At 37.9% G+C, this 18,267-nt stretch overlaps 2 protein-coding genes across 6 annotated transcripts in view; both read left to right on the plus strand.

Annotated features, from left to right (window-relative positions):
* Positions 1 to 9,859, plus strand: part of ATR (ATR serine/threonine kinase) — a 120,591-nt gene extending 110,732 nt beyond the window's left edge. Inside the window, exons 42-47 of one of the 2 annotated variants that reach the window (XM_019961396.2) lie at positions 2,130 to 2,280; positions 2,870 to 3,026; positions 3,142 to 3,295; positions 4,589 to 4,740; positions 8,151 to 8,256; positions 9,494 to 9,859. In XM_019961396.2, the coding sequence (XP_019816955.2) occupies positions 2,130 to 2,280; positions 2,870 to 3,026; positions 3,142 to 3,295; positions 4,589 to 4,740; positions 8,151 to 8,256; positions 9,494 to 9,667 (894 nt within the window). In that variant the 3' untranslated portion in view covers positions 9,668 to 9,859. Of the gene's footprint in view, positions 1 to 2,129; positions 2,281 to 2,869; positions 3,027 to 3,141; positions 3,296 to 4,588; positions 4,741 to 8,150; positions 8,257 to 9,493 lie in introns of those variants that run through there. The other variant, XM_070793712.1, reaches the window with a different exon arrangement.
* A 128-nt stretch (positions 9,860 to 9,987) lies between these two features.
* Positions 9,988 to 18,267, plus strand: part of XRN1 (5'-3' exoribonuclease 1) — a 113,274-nt gene continuing 104,994 nt past the window's right edge. For all 4 annotated transcript variants that reach the window (XM_019961410.2, XM_019961419.2, XM_019961426.2 and 1 more), the window contains exon 1: positions 9,988 to 11,189. In XM_019961410.2, the coding sequence (XP_019816969.2) occupies positions 11,115 to 11,189 (75 nt within the window). In that variant the 5' untranslated portion in view covers positions 9,988 to 11,114. The remainder of the gene's footprint in view (positions 11,190 to 18,267) is intronic.

The raw sequence follows: 18,267 nt of genomic DNA on the forward strand, positions 1-18,267 counted from the left end.
ATTCTACTTTATGTCTCTATGAATTTAAGTACTCTAGATATCTCATTTAAGTGGAGTCAAATAGTATTTGTCCTTTTTGCTCAATCAGTTGTGTCCAACTCTTTGTGACCCTGTGGACTGTAGCCCACCAGGCACCTCTGTCCATGGGGATTCTCCAGGCAAGAATACTAGAGTGGGTTGCCATGCCCTCCTCTAGGAGATCATCCCAACCCAGGGATCGAACCCAGGTCTCCTGCATTGCAGGCGGATTCTTTATCATCTGAGCCACCAGGGAAGCCCCTATTACTGGCTTTTTCACTTAGCATTATGTCATCAAGTTCATTTATATACAGCATGTCAGAATTTCTTTCCTTTATAAGGTTGGATAATATAGAATTGAATGTGTAATCCACATTTTATTTATCCATTCACCCATCAGTGGACACATGGGTTGCTTCTGCCTTTTGACTGTTGTGAATAATGCAGCCATGAACCTAGGTGTATAGATATCTATTTGAGTCCCTGCTGTCAGTATTTTGGATATGTGTCCTGAAGTGGAACTTTCTGGTTTCACTTAATTTTTTAAAAGTAAGATACTTTTGTTATATTGAGAAAAAGAAGTAAAAGACATATTAACAAAGGAAAATATTTTCTATGTAATGTTTAAATTATCTATAATGTATTTTTTCTATCAGATTTATTTGTGTTTTATGTTTCAGTGCTAGGAAAAAATGTTAGTTCTATTTTTACCAGCACTCTTTTTAAAGGTGATCATTAGGGGTTTTTTTTTTTTTTTTCCCAGTGCTATTGGTAAGTGCTTGATTTCTGTCTCAGAGATGGTATGAAAAATCTCATTAAAAGGTTATTATAAATGTATGGTCTTTTGGTGTTTTGAATTATTCTCTAGCCAGGTTTTTATAAGTGCATCTATTTTTTTATTGGTAAAAAATTAAACCATACTGTGAAAACCTTACTTTTTTTTGATATGCTATTCATTCTTCCTTTCTATCCCCTTCCTACATTTTACTGGTACCTCTTTTATTAGCAGGAAAAGTTATGGACCCTTAAAATAGAAAACATATAGCAGCAGATGAGTTTTGTTTTGTTTTTTTAAGAAGAATTATGATTTGTGCTCAGTTTAACCAAAGGTAGTTTAAAAACTAATTCCATATTAAAAACCCATTTCAAAGGTATTATGAAGGGAAGGAATATTCTTTATTTAAAATGTTGTTTAGTAACTTGGTACTTAATTTACTGATATTAAACTATCAGTATGTTTGTTCCAAAGCTCCTTGAGTGTTTTTCTAGTTGGGAGTATCAAGTGGCCTGGATTTCATTTATAAATTTATCTTAATCAGCTTTGTTACCAATTAAGTTGTTTCATTACCATTCCCCCACATTAACATGGTCAAATAGCCTGATGGTGAAAAACTAGTCTCATTATGTTGGTCTAGGAGGCCATATTACTGATCTTGTTATGTGATTCTCATGCCATACTATTTTGCTGACATTTGTGTAGCCTATTTATTCCTAACACTTAAAATGTATTTTTGATCAGTTGCTTGTGTTTTTGAATTTGACAGGTTACAATTATAGATCTGTGCATAGTTTGTTCATTTCATACAGTTCCAGAATTAAATAACATACTGTTTATCCTTACCTAGTATATTTTAGGATTAAGCAGATGAGATGTGAAAAGCTTTCCTCTGCTAGATGATTTTTCAAATGAGGCTATATGGGGATATCGTAAAACTCGTATTTTTTTGATCATGCATCTTTTGGGTAAATTAAATAGCTTCTCTGTGACTAAGGACTTAATGTTTCAGGAATGTCTTGGAAGCAATTTTTAAAGATTATTTTGTCATTATTTGTCATAATTATAATATTTTTGAAGACTGTATTGTTGTCATATTAATAGTGAGTAATTTAAAGAAGTACTTACCAAAGGCATTTCTAATGATTTGGTAATAAATTATGGATACTGTCCCAGTAGTTTCCTGCTCTACCATTCTAAAGAATTATTCATCTGTACTACATAGTAAGCTTTATTTGACATTCTTTTGCTATGAAAAGAAAAATCTTTAGATAGATTTGACGTAACATTTAGAAATTTTTAACTTTTAAGTGTGTGTGTTGTTTTTTTTTAATAGTGCTTAAGAAAAGATGCAGAATCTCGTAGAAGAGAACTTCATATTCGAACATATGCAGTTATTCCATTGAATGATGAATGTGGGATTATTGAATGGGTCAACAACACTGCTGGTTTGAGACCTATTCTGACCAAACTATATAAAGAAAAGGGTACTAAAATTAATTCTTACGGTATAAACATATAATATAGGTATAATAATTATTAACATATATCATTGTACATTTTAGGGGTATAAGCCATAGTAAAATTTCTAGGTACTATATGCAGAAGTACTTAAGACATTTCTTCCTTCCTTCCTTCCTTGTGTTTTAATTCTTTTTATTTCTTCCAAAAGGATTTGAGATAGCTTACAAACATGTATATGAAAATGTAATTTTTTAGGAGTTATTGGTTAGCAATTCTTAAACTACTTTATGTGTAAACTAGACTTGAGTAAGTAAATAAATACACTATGGTTAATGAGAGCTAGTTTTACATTATTAGAGAAAGAAAAGGAAAGATAAAGCTAGAATGAAACCAAAGTGTTAGACTAGGATTAGACTCTCCCACTGGCCAAACATCGAATAATTTAAGCACCAAAATAAACAGTGACAGTATTAGATTATAACCCATGGAATAAAATAATTTGAATACAATTTGATTAAAAGTAGATATTTTCCTGTCCTATTTTCACCAAAAGAAAATTGCCCCTTTTTCCATTTGGCTTGTGTGATTAATGGAAATCACTTTACCTTGCAGGAGTTTATATGACAGGGAAGGAACTTCGGCAGTGTATGCTGCCAAAATCAGCAGCTTTGTCTGAAAAACTCAAAGTATTCCAAGAATTTCTCCTGCCCAGGCATCCTCCTGTTTTTCATGAGTGGTTTCTGAGAACATTCCCTGATCCTACATCATGGTTAGTTACCAAGAATATAATATATTGTTATGGTTAGCTTTTAAAAAAAATATATTTATATGTATGTTGCCTCATATGATACAAGGATATTTGATAGGCATTATATTTCCTTTAGGTACAGTAGCAGATCAGCATACTGTCGTTCCACCGCAGTTATGTCAATGGTCGGTTATATCCTGGGCCTTGGAGACCGTCATGGTGAAAACATTCTCTTTGATTCTTTGACTGGTGAATGTGTACATGTGGATTTCAACTGTCTCTTCAATAAGGTATGTGATATGACTTACCATAGGTAATTGTATGTTTTCTCCTAATATCCTTTCCTCAACAGCTGTTCTTCCTAGACAATTTGTAGCAGTTACAGTCTCAGTTAAGTGACATTGCAAGTTGGTTAACTGGTTTTAGTCAGTGGATCCCATATCCCTCAGTAAAGCAACTTAGGTTGGAGAGAACTCAAAAGAGTGATACAGTAAAACTAAACTAAAGCACTGAACTTTTTAAGTCCAAAAGTATAGATCCAAGTTCTGACTCATAGTTCTCTTAAATGAACAGTTCATTTTACTAAGACTCAGTTTTAAAGGGACAGTAATTTGATGTGATTGTTTCCAAACCTGGCAGCACATCAGAATCATCTAAGAAATTTTTTGTAATGCAGATACCTAGGAAACATCCCAGGAAATTCAGATTCTGTAGGTCCAGACTGGGGTTTGGTAATAAATGAAGGTTGGACTCTCCTTAAGCCCACCCTCCAATTTTCCAATGTTATGATCCTGAAAGGTGAACTGGTAATTAAACCCAGTTTAATTTTCTTCATCCTGATTCTCTATGGGTTGCCATCTGCTGTTTGGAAACCACGAAAAGCCACAGACCCAACAGAAAACAAATCAGAGATAAATCACTGGTATAGGGGATTCATACATGAGAGAAACTTAGGGAAACTGACCAGAGTGATGAAAACATTCTAGGAAAGGCAGGTTAGAGAATGGCAGAAAATAAATGAACTGGACTTCATCATAATACATGTTACATACACTTCCTGTGTCAGGGATGTGTGTGTGTGTGTGAGTTGCTCAGTCATGTCTGACTCTTTGCGACTCCATAGACTATAGCCGACCAGGCTCCTCTGCCCATGGAATTCTCTAGGCAAGAATACTGGAGTGGGTTGCCATTCCCTTCTCCAGGGGATCTTCCCAACCCAGGGATTGAACCCGGGTCTCCTGCATTGCATTCTTTACTGTCTGAGCCACCAGGGAACCCCCGTTAATATAAGGCTAAATAATAAATCATAAATACTTCTCTATAATGCTATTCACTTCAGTAATTCAGTGAAAGATGAATCTACCCATTCTCTAGATCTTATCCAAGGAGTTGTGTTTCAATTCCTCAAAAGCAGAGGTGGAGTCATATGACTCATGATATAGGCCACTAATGTAAGCTGCAAATATAAATATTTTGAGAGAATGTTTGCTCTTTGCTAAAAGAGTCAAATATGAAGCTTCAAATTTTTTGCATAGTTTAAAATTACAGCATTTTTACTTTTTAATGGAATGCCTTGTTTTAAGGGAGAAACCTTTGAGGTCCCAGAAATTGTTCCATTTCGCCTGACTCATAATATGGTTAACGGAATGGGTCCGATGGGAACGGAAGGTCTTTTTCGAAGAGCTTGTGAAGTTACAATGAGACTAATGCGAGATCAGAGAGAGCCTTTAATGAGGTAATCCTTTATATTCTGTAAACAATTTAATAGTAACTTTGGATGTGACTATTGGTTCTTAAGTATGTTTTCTTTATACAGAAGCTACTTTGTACTGAAGTTTTTTTTTAATAATACCTTTCATTAAGATATATTTTACATAACAAAAAATTCAGTCTTAACACATATACTACAGTGGTTTTAGTATATTCACAAGACTGTGTGACCATCACCACTATCTAATTATAAAATATTTTCATCACTTCCAAAAGAAATTAGCAGTCACTCCCCAATTCTACTCCCCCACCATCTCCTGGTAACCACTGATCTCTTTCTGTCTCTATTTGTTGTTGTTGTTCAGTTGCTAAGTCGTGTGCTACTCTTTGCAACCCCATGGCACGCCAGGCTCCCCTGTCCTCCACTAACTCCTAGAGTTTGCTCAAATTCCCGTCCATTGAATCCGTGAGGCTCTCTACGCATCTCATCCTCTGCCGCCCCCTTCTCTTCTGCCCTCAGTCTTTCCCAGCATCAGGGTCTTTTCCAATGAGTCGGCTCCTCACAGCAGGCCAAAGTATTGGAGCTTCAGCTTCAGCATCAGTCCTTCCAATGGATATTCAGGACTGATTTCCTTTAGGATGGACTGGTTTGATCTCCTTGCAACCCAAGAGACTCTCGAGAGGCTTCTCCAGCACCACAGATCGAAAGCATCAGTTCTTCAGCGCTCAGCTTTTTTTATGGTCCAACTTTCACATTTATACATAACTATTCAAAAAAACAAAGCTTTGACTATAAGGACCTTTGTGGGCAGAGTGATGTCTCTGCTTTTTTAATACACTGTCTAGGTGTGTCATAGCTTTCCTTCCAAGGAGCGTCTTTTAATTTCATGGCTGCAGTCACTGTCTGAAGTGATTTGGGAACCCAAAAAATCTGTCACTGCTTCTGTCTCTATAGATTTGTGTATTCTGAATATTTCATATATAAATGGAATTACACAAAATGTGACCTTTCGTGTGTGTCATCTTTCACTAGCATAATGTTAAGGTTTTATCTGTGCTGTAACATGTATCAGTACTTCATTCTTTTTTATTGCCAAATAATATTCTATTATATGGATATACCACCTTTTGTTTATCAGTTCATCAGTTAATGGACATTTGGATTGGTTTGGCTATTGTGTATAGTGTGGCTGTGAACACTGAGTACAAGTTTCATGTTGATACATGTTTTCTTTTGGTTATACCTAGGAGTAGAATCCTGGATCATAAGTTAACTCTAAGCTTAACATTTTGAGGAGTTTTCAAACTGTTTTGAAAAGCAGATGTAATACATTATAGTCCCACTAGCAGTGTCTGAGGGTTCTAATTTCTCCACATCCTTACCAGAACTTGTTATTGTCTATTTTATTTGGGGCTTCCCACATGGCTCAATGGTAAAGAATCTGCCTGCCAATGCAGGAGACACAGGTTTGATCCCTGGGTCGGGAAGATCCCCGGAGAAGGAAATGGCAACCTACTCCAGTATTCTTGCTTGGAAAATCCCATGGACAGAGGAGCCTGGCCAGTTATAGTTCATGGGACTACAAAAGAGTCAGACACAATTTAGCGACTAAACAGTAACAATGTTGGTGGGTGTGAAATTGTATGTCATTGTTTCAGATTGCATTTCCCTAATGATCAGTTATGTTGAGCATCTTTTCATGTATTTATTGGTCACCTGTATATATTCTTTGGACAAATGTCTATTTAAATCCTTTGCCCATTTTTAAAATTGAATTATTAGTCTTTCTTTGAGTTGTGAGAGTTCTTTAAATACTCTGGATATAGACCTTCATGAATATATGATTTGTAAGTATTTTCTCTGATATATGAATTGCTGATTAATTTTTGATGATGCCCTTTGAAGCAAAACAGTTTTACCTTTGATGGCTAATTTATCTACATTTGTTGTTATTTGTACATTTTGGTGTCATATCTAAGAAACTACTGTATAATTCAAAGTCATGAAGAGTCACATATATGTCTTAGTGTTTTACAGTTTTAGCTCTTATTTAAATCTTTGATCATTTTTAGTTATTTTGTGCATCTAGAGTGAAGTTGGGCTCTTTATTATTTTAAATATGTGTATCCAGTTGTTTCAGCACCATTTTTGAAAAGATTATTTTTCTCTTATTTAATTGTCTTGACACTTGTGTTGAAAATCAATTGACCATACATGTAAAGGCTTATTTCTAGATTCTCAGTTTTATTCCATTGATCTATATATCTAACCTTATGCCAACAGCAACACTGTCCTGATTACTGTAGATTTGTAGTAAATTTTGAAATCAGGAAATGTGAATCCTCCAACTTTTTTTTTTCCCGAGATTATTTAACTGTTACAAGTATATTGCATTTCCATATGCGTTGTAAGATCATATTGTCATTTTCAGCAATGGCCAGCCTAAATTTTGATAGGAATGACACTGTAAATCAATTTAGGGAGCAGTGCCATCTTAACAGTATTAAGTCTTCTGATCCATGAAGTTGATAAGTCTTTCTATTTATTTATTTAGTTAGTTAAGTTGCTCAGTCATGTCCAACTCTTTGCGACCCCATGGACTGTAGCCCACCAGGCTCCTCCATCCATGGGATTCTCCAGGCAAGAATACTGGAGTGGGTTGCCATTTCCTTCTCCAGGGGGCTATTTATTTAAGTCTTCTTAAATTTCTTTCAACAATGTTTTATAATTCTTAGTTTGCAAATCTTGTAGTTAACTTTTTAAAAATGTGTTCCTAAGTATTTTATTCCTTTTAATGCTATTCTGAAAGGAATTTTTTTCTTAATTTCATGTTTGTTCATTGCTAGTGTATAGAAACATAACTAAATTTATATATTGATCATGTATCCTGTAATCTTACAGAACCCATTTATTTGTTGTAATAGTTATTTTTATAGATGCCTTAAGATTCTTCTCTCTACAACAGCAGGTCATCTGTAAATAGAATTTTACTTCTTCTTTCCAATCCAATCTCAGTGCCTTTTCTTTTCTTACCTAATCGCCCTAGCTAGATCAACATCAAATAGCCATGGGGAGACATCTACATCCTTGTCTTGTTCCTAACCTTTGGGGTAAAGAAGCCAGTCTTTCACCATTAAATATGATGTTAGTTGTGGAAAGTAGTTTTTTAGAAGAACATGTAAAGCTTACTTACCCACTTTTTTTAATTTAAGAGCTGTCTACCAGGCATTATGGTAGAATACATTGGTTACGTGTAGGCAAAGGCAAATTCTCTGAAAGAGAAAGTATAGCATTTTCTGAAGCAGTAGTAATGTGTTTAGTAAAGTATTATGATTAGCTTCTCATCCTTCAGTTACCTTCACCTAAGTGTTGACTTTAATGAGAATTCTTTTTATAAAAATAACACTGTATTATAATATTTGTTTCCATTTTAGTGTCTTAAAGACTTTTCTACATGATCCTCTTGTGGAATGGAGTAAACCAGTGAAAGGGCATTCCAAAGCAGCACTGAATGAAACAGGGGAAGTTGTCAATGAAAAGGTCAGTAGAAGGTGCAGCTTGATATGAACTGATATTGTATTTCTCTGCAAATGGAAACTGATTCTAAATACTGTCAGTGACTGACCACTTAATACTCTGAAATCTAGTTCTCCATGTAGTAGGACAATGCCGTAAGTTTTCTCATCATTACTAATGTTAACACTATTATCCTTCATGTAATAAAAACAGTTCAAGATATGCCTGTTTAATCATAACAATTCACAATTATGATAAAGAGTGGGAAAAACGTGAACACAAATTGCCTGAATTTATAGAGCAGCAGGTCTCAGCTTCAATATGTAGAAGTCACTCTACTAACACAGTAGTCCCTTTTCCCTGGGTTTCCATTGGAGATAGGTTCCAGGACCCCCTTGGAATGGATACCAAAATCCCAGATTGCTCAAATCCCTTATATAAAATGACATGGCATTGTATATATGACCTGTGTATATCATCCCATATACTTTAAATCATCTCTAGATTACTTATAGTACCTAATACAAAGTAAATACCATGTAAATAGTTGTAAATATAGTGTAAATGCTATGTAAATAGTTGCTGGTACGTGCCAAATTCAAATTTTCTGTTTTGGAACTTTCTAGAATTGTTTTTCCCTGAATTTTTTCAGTCCACTGTTGGTTGAATGATTGGCTGCAGTGAGCTGACTATATTGGTTGAAGACTCAAATTTTCCAGATAGTTGTTTTAAGTAAGTTAGAATAGGTTGAGGATTGTTATTCTAATAACATCATTCTCACTTTTGCATTCTGATATGCTATCTTGATTGAGAGAAATATGTAGGATTCCAGGTGCTCATGTAGAATTCCCATTTGCATAAACTAATGGAAGATATTAGGCATCAGAGTTTTATTGCTATTCCTAGAATATTAATATTCAAATGTTTATGTCCTAAACACTTTTTAGGGTAGATTTTTTTTTTTTTTAATTATTTTTCTAGACTTCTAATGTGGAAGAGATTCTTGATATTTCACTTAGTCCTGAAAAACTTCCACGCAGTTGATGTTAGGTCAACATTGCAAGTTTTAAGATCAGTATCTCAAGTTATCATATTTGTTTCTTCTCTCTTTTGTCTGTATTTGCTCTTAACAAAAGGGGTAAGGGTCAGTAAAATGGCATTAATATTTGTTAAATAACAGAAAGTCAGTAATTCCAGTTTATAAACATACATCCACATGTCACTAGGACCTTAGTTCTTATGATCTTCCATTTCTTTTTAGGCCAAGACTCATGTTCTTGACATCGAGCAGCGACTACGAGGTGTAATCAAGACCCGAAATAGAGTGACAGGGCTGCCATTATCTATCGAAGGACACGTGCATTACCTTATACAAGAAGCTACTGATGAAAACTTGCTATGCCAGATGTACCTTGGTTGGACCCCATATATGTAAAATGGAATTACTTTAAAGAATATGTTAATAATCTAAATTTAATGCATTTGATGCATTAATCTGTGGTTGTTATCTATTCAGTTCCAAAGTAAAACATATGTTTATATTCTCAGAGTAACTGGTATTTCTCCCTGATTGTTAATAATATTTAAAATAATATATGTTGTTATGAAATAAACTTTTCTTAATATATACTGTGTATTATAGAGAAATGGAATATTTTATGTTTTTATGCTCTAAAAAGATATTTGCAAAAAACAAGCCAGCCTAATTTCATTTCACAATTTTCACTGATTATAAGTGCTAGCATAAGGATTCATTTGAACAAAAAATTATATTGAATAAATACTCTTTATGTTAACACTGTGCTATATTTGTGCACAAAGCTAACAATAGTTGCCCTGCCATCTGGGAATTGTCTAGTAAGAGAGATGTAAAACATACACAGCACATTATTAACTTCATTTAGTAAAACTCCCTTTTTTTGGTATGGTTGAAAATATGATAGGGAGAGAAAAGTTAGCCAATTAGCATGAATATGAAAACTGTATAAACATTCTGTAATTTCTAAAGATGCTACCATACTAAAAGTGCACCAGAATGCAGAATCCTGTAGTTTGGGGGAAAAGCAGTACGTAACATTTCATGAGGTTTTAAAACCTAAACAATTTTAATAATAAATTTGGGGGTATGTTTTATTACAGAAGATTTAAAATAATTCATAGTAATTACAAAGCAATGAGATTATATGCAAATAAATGGTAATTTCACTTAAGTTCACCTTACAGAATTCTGCCTTTTGTACAGTTTAAGTGTGATGGGGGTAACCCAAGAAGTATAAATGTGAAAACTAAACATGTACTTTCCTATTCAAGGAAAGTCATAATGTAAACAGTTGTAGAGTAAGTTGGATGGAGGGGTGTTGGGAAATTATTTTAAGCAAGTAATTTGGAAGAAGAAAGTTTTGAAAAGAAACCGTCATAACCTCGAAAAATTAACGCTCACAAAGTAAACCAAATAAATCATCAGACCTTTACAAATTCGTGTTGAAAACCACTGAGATTTGTAATCCCAGGAGACAGAAAGAGCCAGGATTCTTACAGTCGTCTCATGGGGTTTCCACACCACTTACAAATCCACTGATAGAGAACCGCTCCATCAACTGACATTTTCAGAATTGAATTTCACACGCACATCGAAACGCGCCTTGGGTTTCTTCCGTGTAACCCACCAGGAAGCTCGGCGGCGGGCCTTTCGGCCGGGACTAGAGCCCCGCCCCGGGGATGCGGCCTCGGAGCCGGCCGCTCTAGGCCTGGCGGCCGGTCTCTATGGTCGGGCGGGCGGTGTGTTGTCATCCGCGGAGCGACGGCTGGAGGCGGCTGCGTAGGCCCCGGCGGGGCGTTTGGTTTCCGTTTGGCCCTGACTGGAGTTAATATTGACGGCCGAAATGGGAGTCCCCAAGTTTTACCGATGGATCTCGGAGCGATATCCCTGCCTCAGCGAAGTGGTGAAGGAGCATCAGGTGGGTGAGCACGGGGGCAGCGGCTGAGAAGGCGGAGGGCCTGGGGCTCGGCGGCCCTCTCCACCCTAGCACCTGGGCTCCCAGCCGCCTCCTGCTGCTCGTCGTCAGCTGGCTGAGCGGCGAAGGGAGGGGAGCAGGACATTTGAGGACACCCTGGTGATCTGAGTGGGAGCGAACGCGCAGGTCGCCCTCCTGTGGGCAGAGCCGCGGGGATGCGGCGGTTCTGACAGCTGCTGCCGGGGCAGGGCCTGCGTGACTCCGACATCAAGTTCGGGGGAGCAACGCTCTCGGGAGTGCTTCCCCTTCCTTCCCAGGAAGTTGCAGGTTTCGTTTTTCTTTCTAGAGGTTTCGAAGCGGAGTGGATGTTCTCCTAGGGCCTCCCCCGGGTCCTCACCCAGAGCCAGCCGACCCACCCACGAACATTACTAACGGCCTCAGCCGTTGGATACCCCTGTTTACTTTCCCTTATCTCGGGCTGCATCCCGCCCCACCCCCAACGCCTAGACTTTCTGACGTGGCTGATGGTTCATATTTATGATGCCTTTCTGTACATTTTTTCTATTACCCCAAGAACCGTACCAATCCTCCGTTCCGAAAGAAATAAAAATATATTTGGACGGACCAGGGCACTTATTTGAAGGCTTCATTGTGCGTGTATGTGCGTGTGTGTGTGTGTGTGTGTGTGTGTGAGAGAGAAAGAGAAGGGGAGAGAGGGAGAGGAGCAGGGGGGAGAACGGAGAGAGGAGCAGACTGTAAGAGCACTAATACTTGTAATCGTCATATTCGGTATATAATGACCCCAGCAAAGAGTTTATGTGCACGCTTCAAAAATGTAGTTCATGTATTGGAACTGTGGCAAAAAAATAGCCAGCAAACTCCGGGAGATGGTGAAGGACAGGAAAGCCTGGCGTGCTGCAGTAGACGGGCAAAGATTCCGACACGACTTAGCAACTGAACGACAGCAATATATTAGATAAACTAGAATTTGGGGCTAGTGTTTGTTGCTTGTGTTTATTTAATGGTTTTGGTAGATCTCTTGTCCATTTTATATTTTACAGGGGAAAAATTTTTTGAATTTGTATAGCTTATTGACTTAGTTGTGATGATAGCATTGTTTAATATGAGGGGAAATAATCCAGTGAACACGATCATGCTGTCTCTTAAATTATGGTTTATTCTTTGTAAAAAATACTAATAGTGGGAAGGTAGGGTTAAACTTCCTGGAGGTATTCTTTGTTGTCGGATTCCTATCAGATTTGGTATATGAGGAAAAGCTTACCAAAACTTGCAGAATGGTAGTTTGTCTTTAATTTATCTGAAATGTAGTTTGAGTTAGACAGGAAAACATTTCTTTCAGAGAAGAGGATGAAAATAGTGACAACTAACTTAGATTTTTCCTGGATCCTTCGTGCAACAAACATTTGAGTACCTGCCATGTATCAGTCACTTTCTCTCTAAATTAAGACATTCAGACTAACTTGATAATACACAATCTGTTCAGTATTGTCTTACCTCCCTACTCTTTGGCAAAGAATTTGGTTTGATGTAAGGATCTTGGATTTTCTCCATCTTGAGAAATTTTGTTGCTGAACAAAAATAATGGCTCTCAGGCAATTTTATGACATGAACACTAATAATAGGTTTAAAACTGTGATCATCAAAGTGGTGTCTTTCCAAAAGCAATCACCAGCTACTCTCCCAAGCAGTACTTAAAACATGGTAGTGCTAAGTAAGTCACAGTAGTTCAAAAGCTAGTTGGGGGAAGGGATTGGATGGAGGAGTGAGTTCTAGTAAAATGATGGTAGTAATGACAGGGCATAGTTTTTGGTTTCTCTGAAATCGTATTTAAAAACAAACAGATACTAGATTGCAAAATTTAAACTGATAAAACAATTGCAAGAAAACCGTGTGACAGGGTATTCCCAAGAATTCCAGGATAAAATAGGTGGAGACAGACTACCAGTAACCTCTAGACCCTGTTGATACTGGCATCTCTGCAAGAGGAAGAAGAAAAAAATGGGGTAGCATCTGATGAACCTGAGAACAGAACTTCAGGATATTTACTAAGACTCTCCAAGCCTATTAGTAGCAGTAGCTGTAACTGAAGGGTTTTAAATGGCAAGAGCCGACTAACTCCTGTGAACCTTCAAAACTGACTTGCCAAGGCACTATTCTAAGGCACAGCCTACCCTAAAGAAAAACTGCCAGGAGTGAAATAAAATTTTATCAGGAAAGGGACAAGACAGATAAGAGAAGAAAGTGAAGATAAAAGTGGGGAAGAATTACAGAGTCAAGAAATCTTAGAAAACAAACCAAGCAAACCACCATATTTCTAATACTATCCCAAAGTAGCAGAAGAGGAAGCTTTAAAGTTTTCCTAAATGCATTGTTCTTCCAAAAGTTCAGGAAAAATTAAATTTACATAAAAATAAACAATAGAAAAATGTCAAGGGTGTATAGTATGCAAAGTTATGGGGGAAAGGGGAACAAAATAACATTTGTACAGACAATAACCCTGGTGGCCCTAGTGATGAAGAACCTGTCTGCCAGTGGAGACATTAGAGACCAGGTTCGATCCCTGGGTTGGGAAAATCCCATGGAGGTGGGCATGACAACCCACTTCAGTATTCTTACCTGGAGAACCCCATGGACAAAGGAGCCTGGAGGGCTACTGTCAATAGGGTCGCTAAGAGTCAGAGATGACTGAAGCAACTTAGCGCACACACACACACACAGTAAAAGCTTGCAATAAAGACATGCACACAAAACAGATCAAAATTATAACCTATTTCAGAATAAGCTAAAGAGGCACTAAGAAAATGATATAAGGCATGAAAAACAACATATAATCAGTTACAAAAATTCAGGAATAGGTGACAGAACCTAGAGAAAATTAGATGTAAATGACAAAATCATGTCAGAAATGAAGCCTAGTAGCAAGGCAAAAGCAAATTAACCATAAGAAAAAAGAAGGTGAAAATAAAATTTTAAGAGAAAAAAGATTCAAGTGAAAGTAATGATAATCAACACAAATAATAGGCATTATTGAAAAAGGAAATCAAAGCAAAATAATAGAAAAATATGAAAACTATAATTAAAGAAAACTTTGAAGTTATAAAACAAATTGAAACCATGTTGAAAGAATATACCATGTACCCAAGAATATTTACAACATCAAAATATGTTCTAGTAAAATTCATGGACTTTAAAAAGAAAAAGAGAAAAAAGCTTTGTCACCTAGAAAAAAGAAACATATGACTTTTAAGGGAAAGGAAATTAGGTTCCCATCAAAATTTTTCACAGTAGTGCTTTATGGAGTAACATAAGGATACAGTACTCACTTTTAAGTATAAGCTGATCAAGTATAGTTCATCAGGCACTTCATCAGATCTAGTCCCTTAAATCTATTTCCCATTTCCACTGTATCATAGTAAGGGATTTGATTTAGGTCATACCTGAATGGTCTAGTGGTTTTCCCTACTTTCTTCAATTTAAGTCTGAATTTGGCAACAAGGAGTTCATGATCTCAGCCACAGTCAGCTCCTGGTCTTGTTTTTGCTGACTATATAGAGCTTCTCATCTTTGGCTGCAAAGAATATAATCAGTCTGATTTCGGTATTGACCATCTGGTGATGTCCATGTGTAGAGTCATCTCTTACATTCTTGGAGAGGATATTTGTTATAACCAGTGCGTTCTCTTGGCAGAACTCTATGAGTGTTTGCACTGCTTCATTCTGTACTCCAAGACCAACTGTGCCTGTTACTCCAGGTGTTTCTTGACTTCCTGCTTTTGCATTCCAGTCCCCTATAATGAAAAGGACATCTTTTTTGGGTGTTAGTTCTAAAAGGTCTTGTAGGTCTTCATAGAACCGTTCAACTTCAGCTTCTTCAGCATTACTGGTCGGGACATAGACTTGGATTACCATGGTGTGGAATGGTTTGCCTTGGAAACGAACAGAGATCATTCTGTCGTTTTTGAGATTGCATCCAAGTACTGCATTTCAGACTCTTTTGTTGACTATGAGGGCTACTCCATTTCTTCTAAGGGATTCTTGCCCATAGTAATAGATATGATGGTCATATGAGTTAAATTCACCCATTCCAGTCCATTTTAGTTCACTGATTCCTAAAATGTTGACATTCACTCTTGCCATCTCCTGTTTGACCACTTCTAATTTGCCTTGATTCATGGACCTAACATTCCAGGTTCCCATGCAATATTGCTCTTTACAACATCAGACCTTGCTTCCATCACCAGTCACATTCACAACTGGGTGTTGTTTTTGCTTTGGCTCCGTCTCTTCTTTCTTTCTGGAGTTATTTCTCTGATGATCTCCAGTAGCATGTTGGGCACCTACCGACCTAGGGAGTTCATTTTTCAGTGTCCTATCTTTTTGCTTTTTCATGCTGTTCATGGGGTTCTCGAGGCAAGAATACGGAAGTGGTTTGCCATTCCTTTCTCCAGGGGACCACATTTTGTCAGAACTCTCCACCATGACCCATCTGTCTTGGGTGGCCCTATGCGGCATGGCTCATAGTTTCATTGAGTTAGACAAGGGTGTGGTTCATGTGATTGGATTGGTTAGTTTTCTGTGATTGTGGTTTCTGTCTGTCTGCCATCTGATGTCTTCACCCAGTGACTACCATCTTACTGGGGTTTCTCTGACCCTGGACGTGGGGTATCTCCTCACGGCCCCCGGTCCTGACCTTAGACGTCGCGTATCTCCTCTTGGCTGCTCACTGCTCCAGCGTCATGCGGCCGCCACCCACCACTCCTTACTATTGAAGGAGGTTAGTGACGTTCTACAGAAGAAAGAAAAAGAAATGCAAAAAAGCAAAATGGCTCTCTGAGGAGGCCTTACAAACAGCTGTGAAAAGAAGCAAAAAACAAAGGAGAAAGGGAAAGATATACCATTTGAATGCAGAGTTCCAAAGAATAGAAAGGAGAGATAAGAAAGCTTTCCTCAATGATCAGTGCAAAGAAGTAGAGGAAAACAATAGAATGGGAAAGACTAGAGATCTCTTCAAGGAAATTAGAGATGCCAAGGGAACATTTCATGCAAAGATGGGCTCGATAAAGGACAGAAATGGTATGGACCTAACAGAAGCAGAAGATGTTAAGAAGAGGTGGCAAGAATACACAGAAGAACTGTACAAAAAAGATCTTCACGACCCAGATAATCACGATGGTGTGATCACTTACCTAGAGCCAGACATCCTGGAATGTGAAGTCAAGTGGGCCTTAGGAAGCATCATTACGAACAAAGCTAGTGGAGGTGATGGAATTCCAGTTGAGCTATTCCAAATCCTAAAAGAGGTGCTGTGAAAGTACATGCCAACAAATTTGGAAACTCAGCAGTGGCCACAGGACTGGAAAAGGTCAGTTTTCATTCCAATCCCGAAGAAAGGCAGTGACAAAGAATGCTCAAACTACCGCACAATTGCACTCATCTCACACGCTAATAAAGTAATGCTCAAAATTTTCCGAGCCAGGCTTCAGCAATACGTGAACCGTGAACTTCCTGATGTTCAAGCTGGTTTTAGGAAAGGCAGAGGAACCAGAGATCAAATTGCCAACATGCTCTGGATCATGGAAAAAGCAAGAGAGTTCCAGAAAAACATCTATTTCTGCTTTATTGACTATGCCAAAACCTTTGACAGTGTGGATCACAATAAACTGTGGAAAATTCTGAAAGAGATGGGATACCAGACCACCTGATCTGCCTCTTTAGAAATCTGTATGCAGGTCTGGAAGCAACAGTTAGAACTGGACGTGGAACAACAGACTGGTTCCAAATAGGAAAAGGAGTACATCAAGGCTGTATGTTGTCACCCTGCTTATTTAACTTATATGCAGAGTACATCATGAGAAACGCTGGACTGGAAGAAACACAAGCTGGAATCAAGATTGCTGGGAGAAATATCAATAACCTTAGATATGCAGATGACACCACCCTTATGGCAGAAAGTGAAGAGGAACTTAAAAGCCTCTTGATGGAAGTGAAGAGGAGAGTGAAAAAGTTGGCTTAAAGCTCAACATTCAGAAAACAAAGATCATGGCATCTGGTCCCATCACTTCATGGGAAATAGATGGGGAAACAGTGGAAACAGTGTCAGACTTTATTTTTCTGGGCTCCAAAATCACTGCAGATGGTGATTGCAGCCATGAGATTAAAAGACGCTTACTCCTTGGAAGGAAAGTTATGACCAACCTAGATGGCATATTCAAAAGCAGAGACATTACTTTGCCAACAAAAGCCCGTCTAGTCAAGGCTATGGTTTTTCCAGTGGTCATGTATGGATGTGAGAGTTGGACTCTACAGAAAACTGAGCGCCAAAGAATTGATGCTTTTCAATTGTGGTGTTGGAGAAGACTCTTGAGAGTCCCTTGGACTACAAGGAGATCCAACCACTCCATTCTGAACAAGATTTCTTTAGAAGGAATGATGCTAAAGCTGAAACTCCAGTACTTTGGGCATCTCATGCAAAGAGTTGACTCATTGGAAAAGACTCTGATGCTGGGAGGGATTGGGGGCAGGAGGAGAAGGGGACGACAGAGGATGAGATGGCTGGATAGCATCACTGACTTGATGGACGTGAGTCTGAGTGAACTCCGGGAGTTGGTGATGGACAGGGAGGCCTGGCGTGCTGCGATTCATGGGGTCGCAAAGAGTCAGACACGACTGAGTGACTGAACTGAACTGACTGAAGTGAAGTGAAAGTGAAAGTCGCTCAGTAGTGTCTAACTCTTTGCGATCCCATGCACTATACAGTCCATGGAATTCTCCAGGTCAGAATACTGGAGTGGGTATCCTTTCCCTTCTCCAGAGGATCTTCCTAACCCAGATATTGAACCCAGGTCTCCCGCATTGCCAGGTGGATTCTTTACCAGTTGAGCTACCAGGGAAGCCCCGTTGTTACCTATGCCTATGGTAAAATTTGAATAATTGTTTCAGAAATAGTTTTAAGTTTAAGAAAGCCCATAATGTTTTTATATTTCAAAATTCAAAATGCCTTTCTTTCGTTGGCATATAAGGCAGACTCCTCTCACGTTCCTTTATTTTTCTAGATATTAAGT

This window comes from Bos indicus, chromosome 1 (assembly GCF_029378745.1).
Source record: "Bos indicus isolate NIAB-ARS_2022 breed Sahiwal x Tharparkar chromosome 1, NIAB-ARS_B.indTharparkar_mat_pri_1.0, whole genome shotgun sequence".
In the NCBI taxonomy this organism is placed as follows: domain Eukaryota; kingdom Metazoa; phylum Chordata; class Mammalia; order Artiodactyla; family Bovidae; genus Bos; species Bos indicus.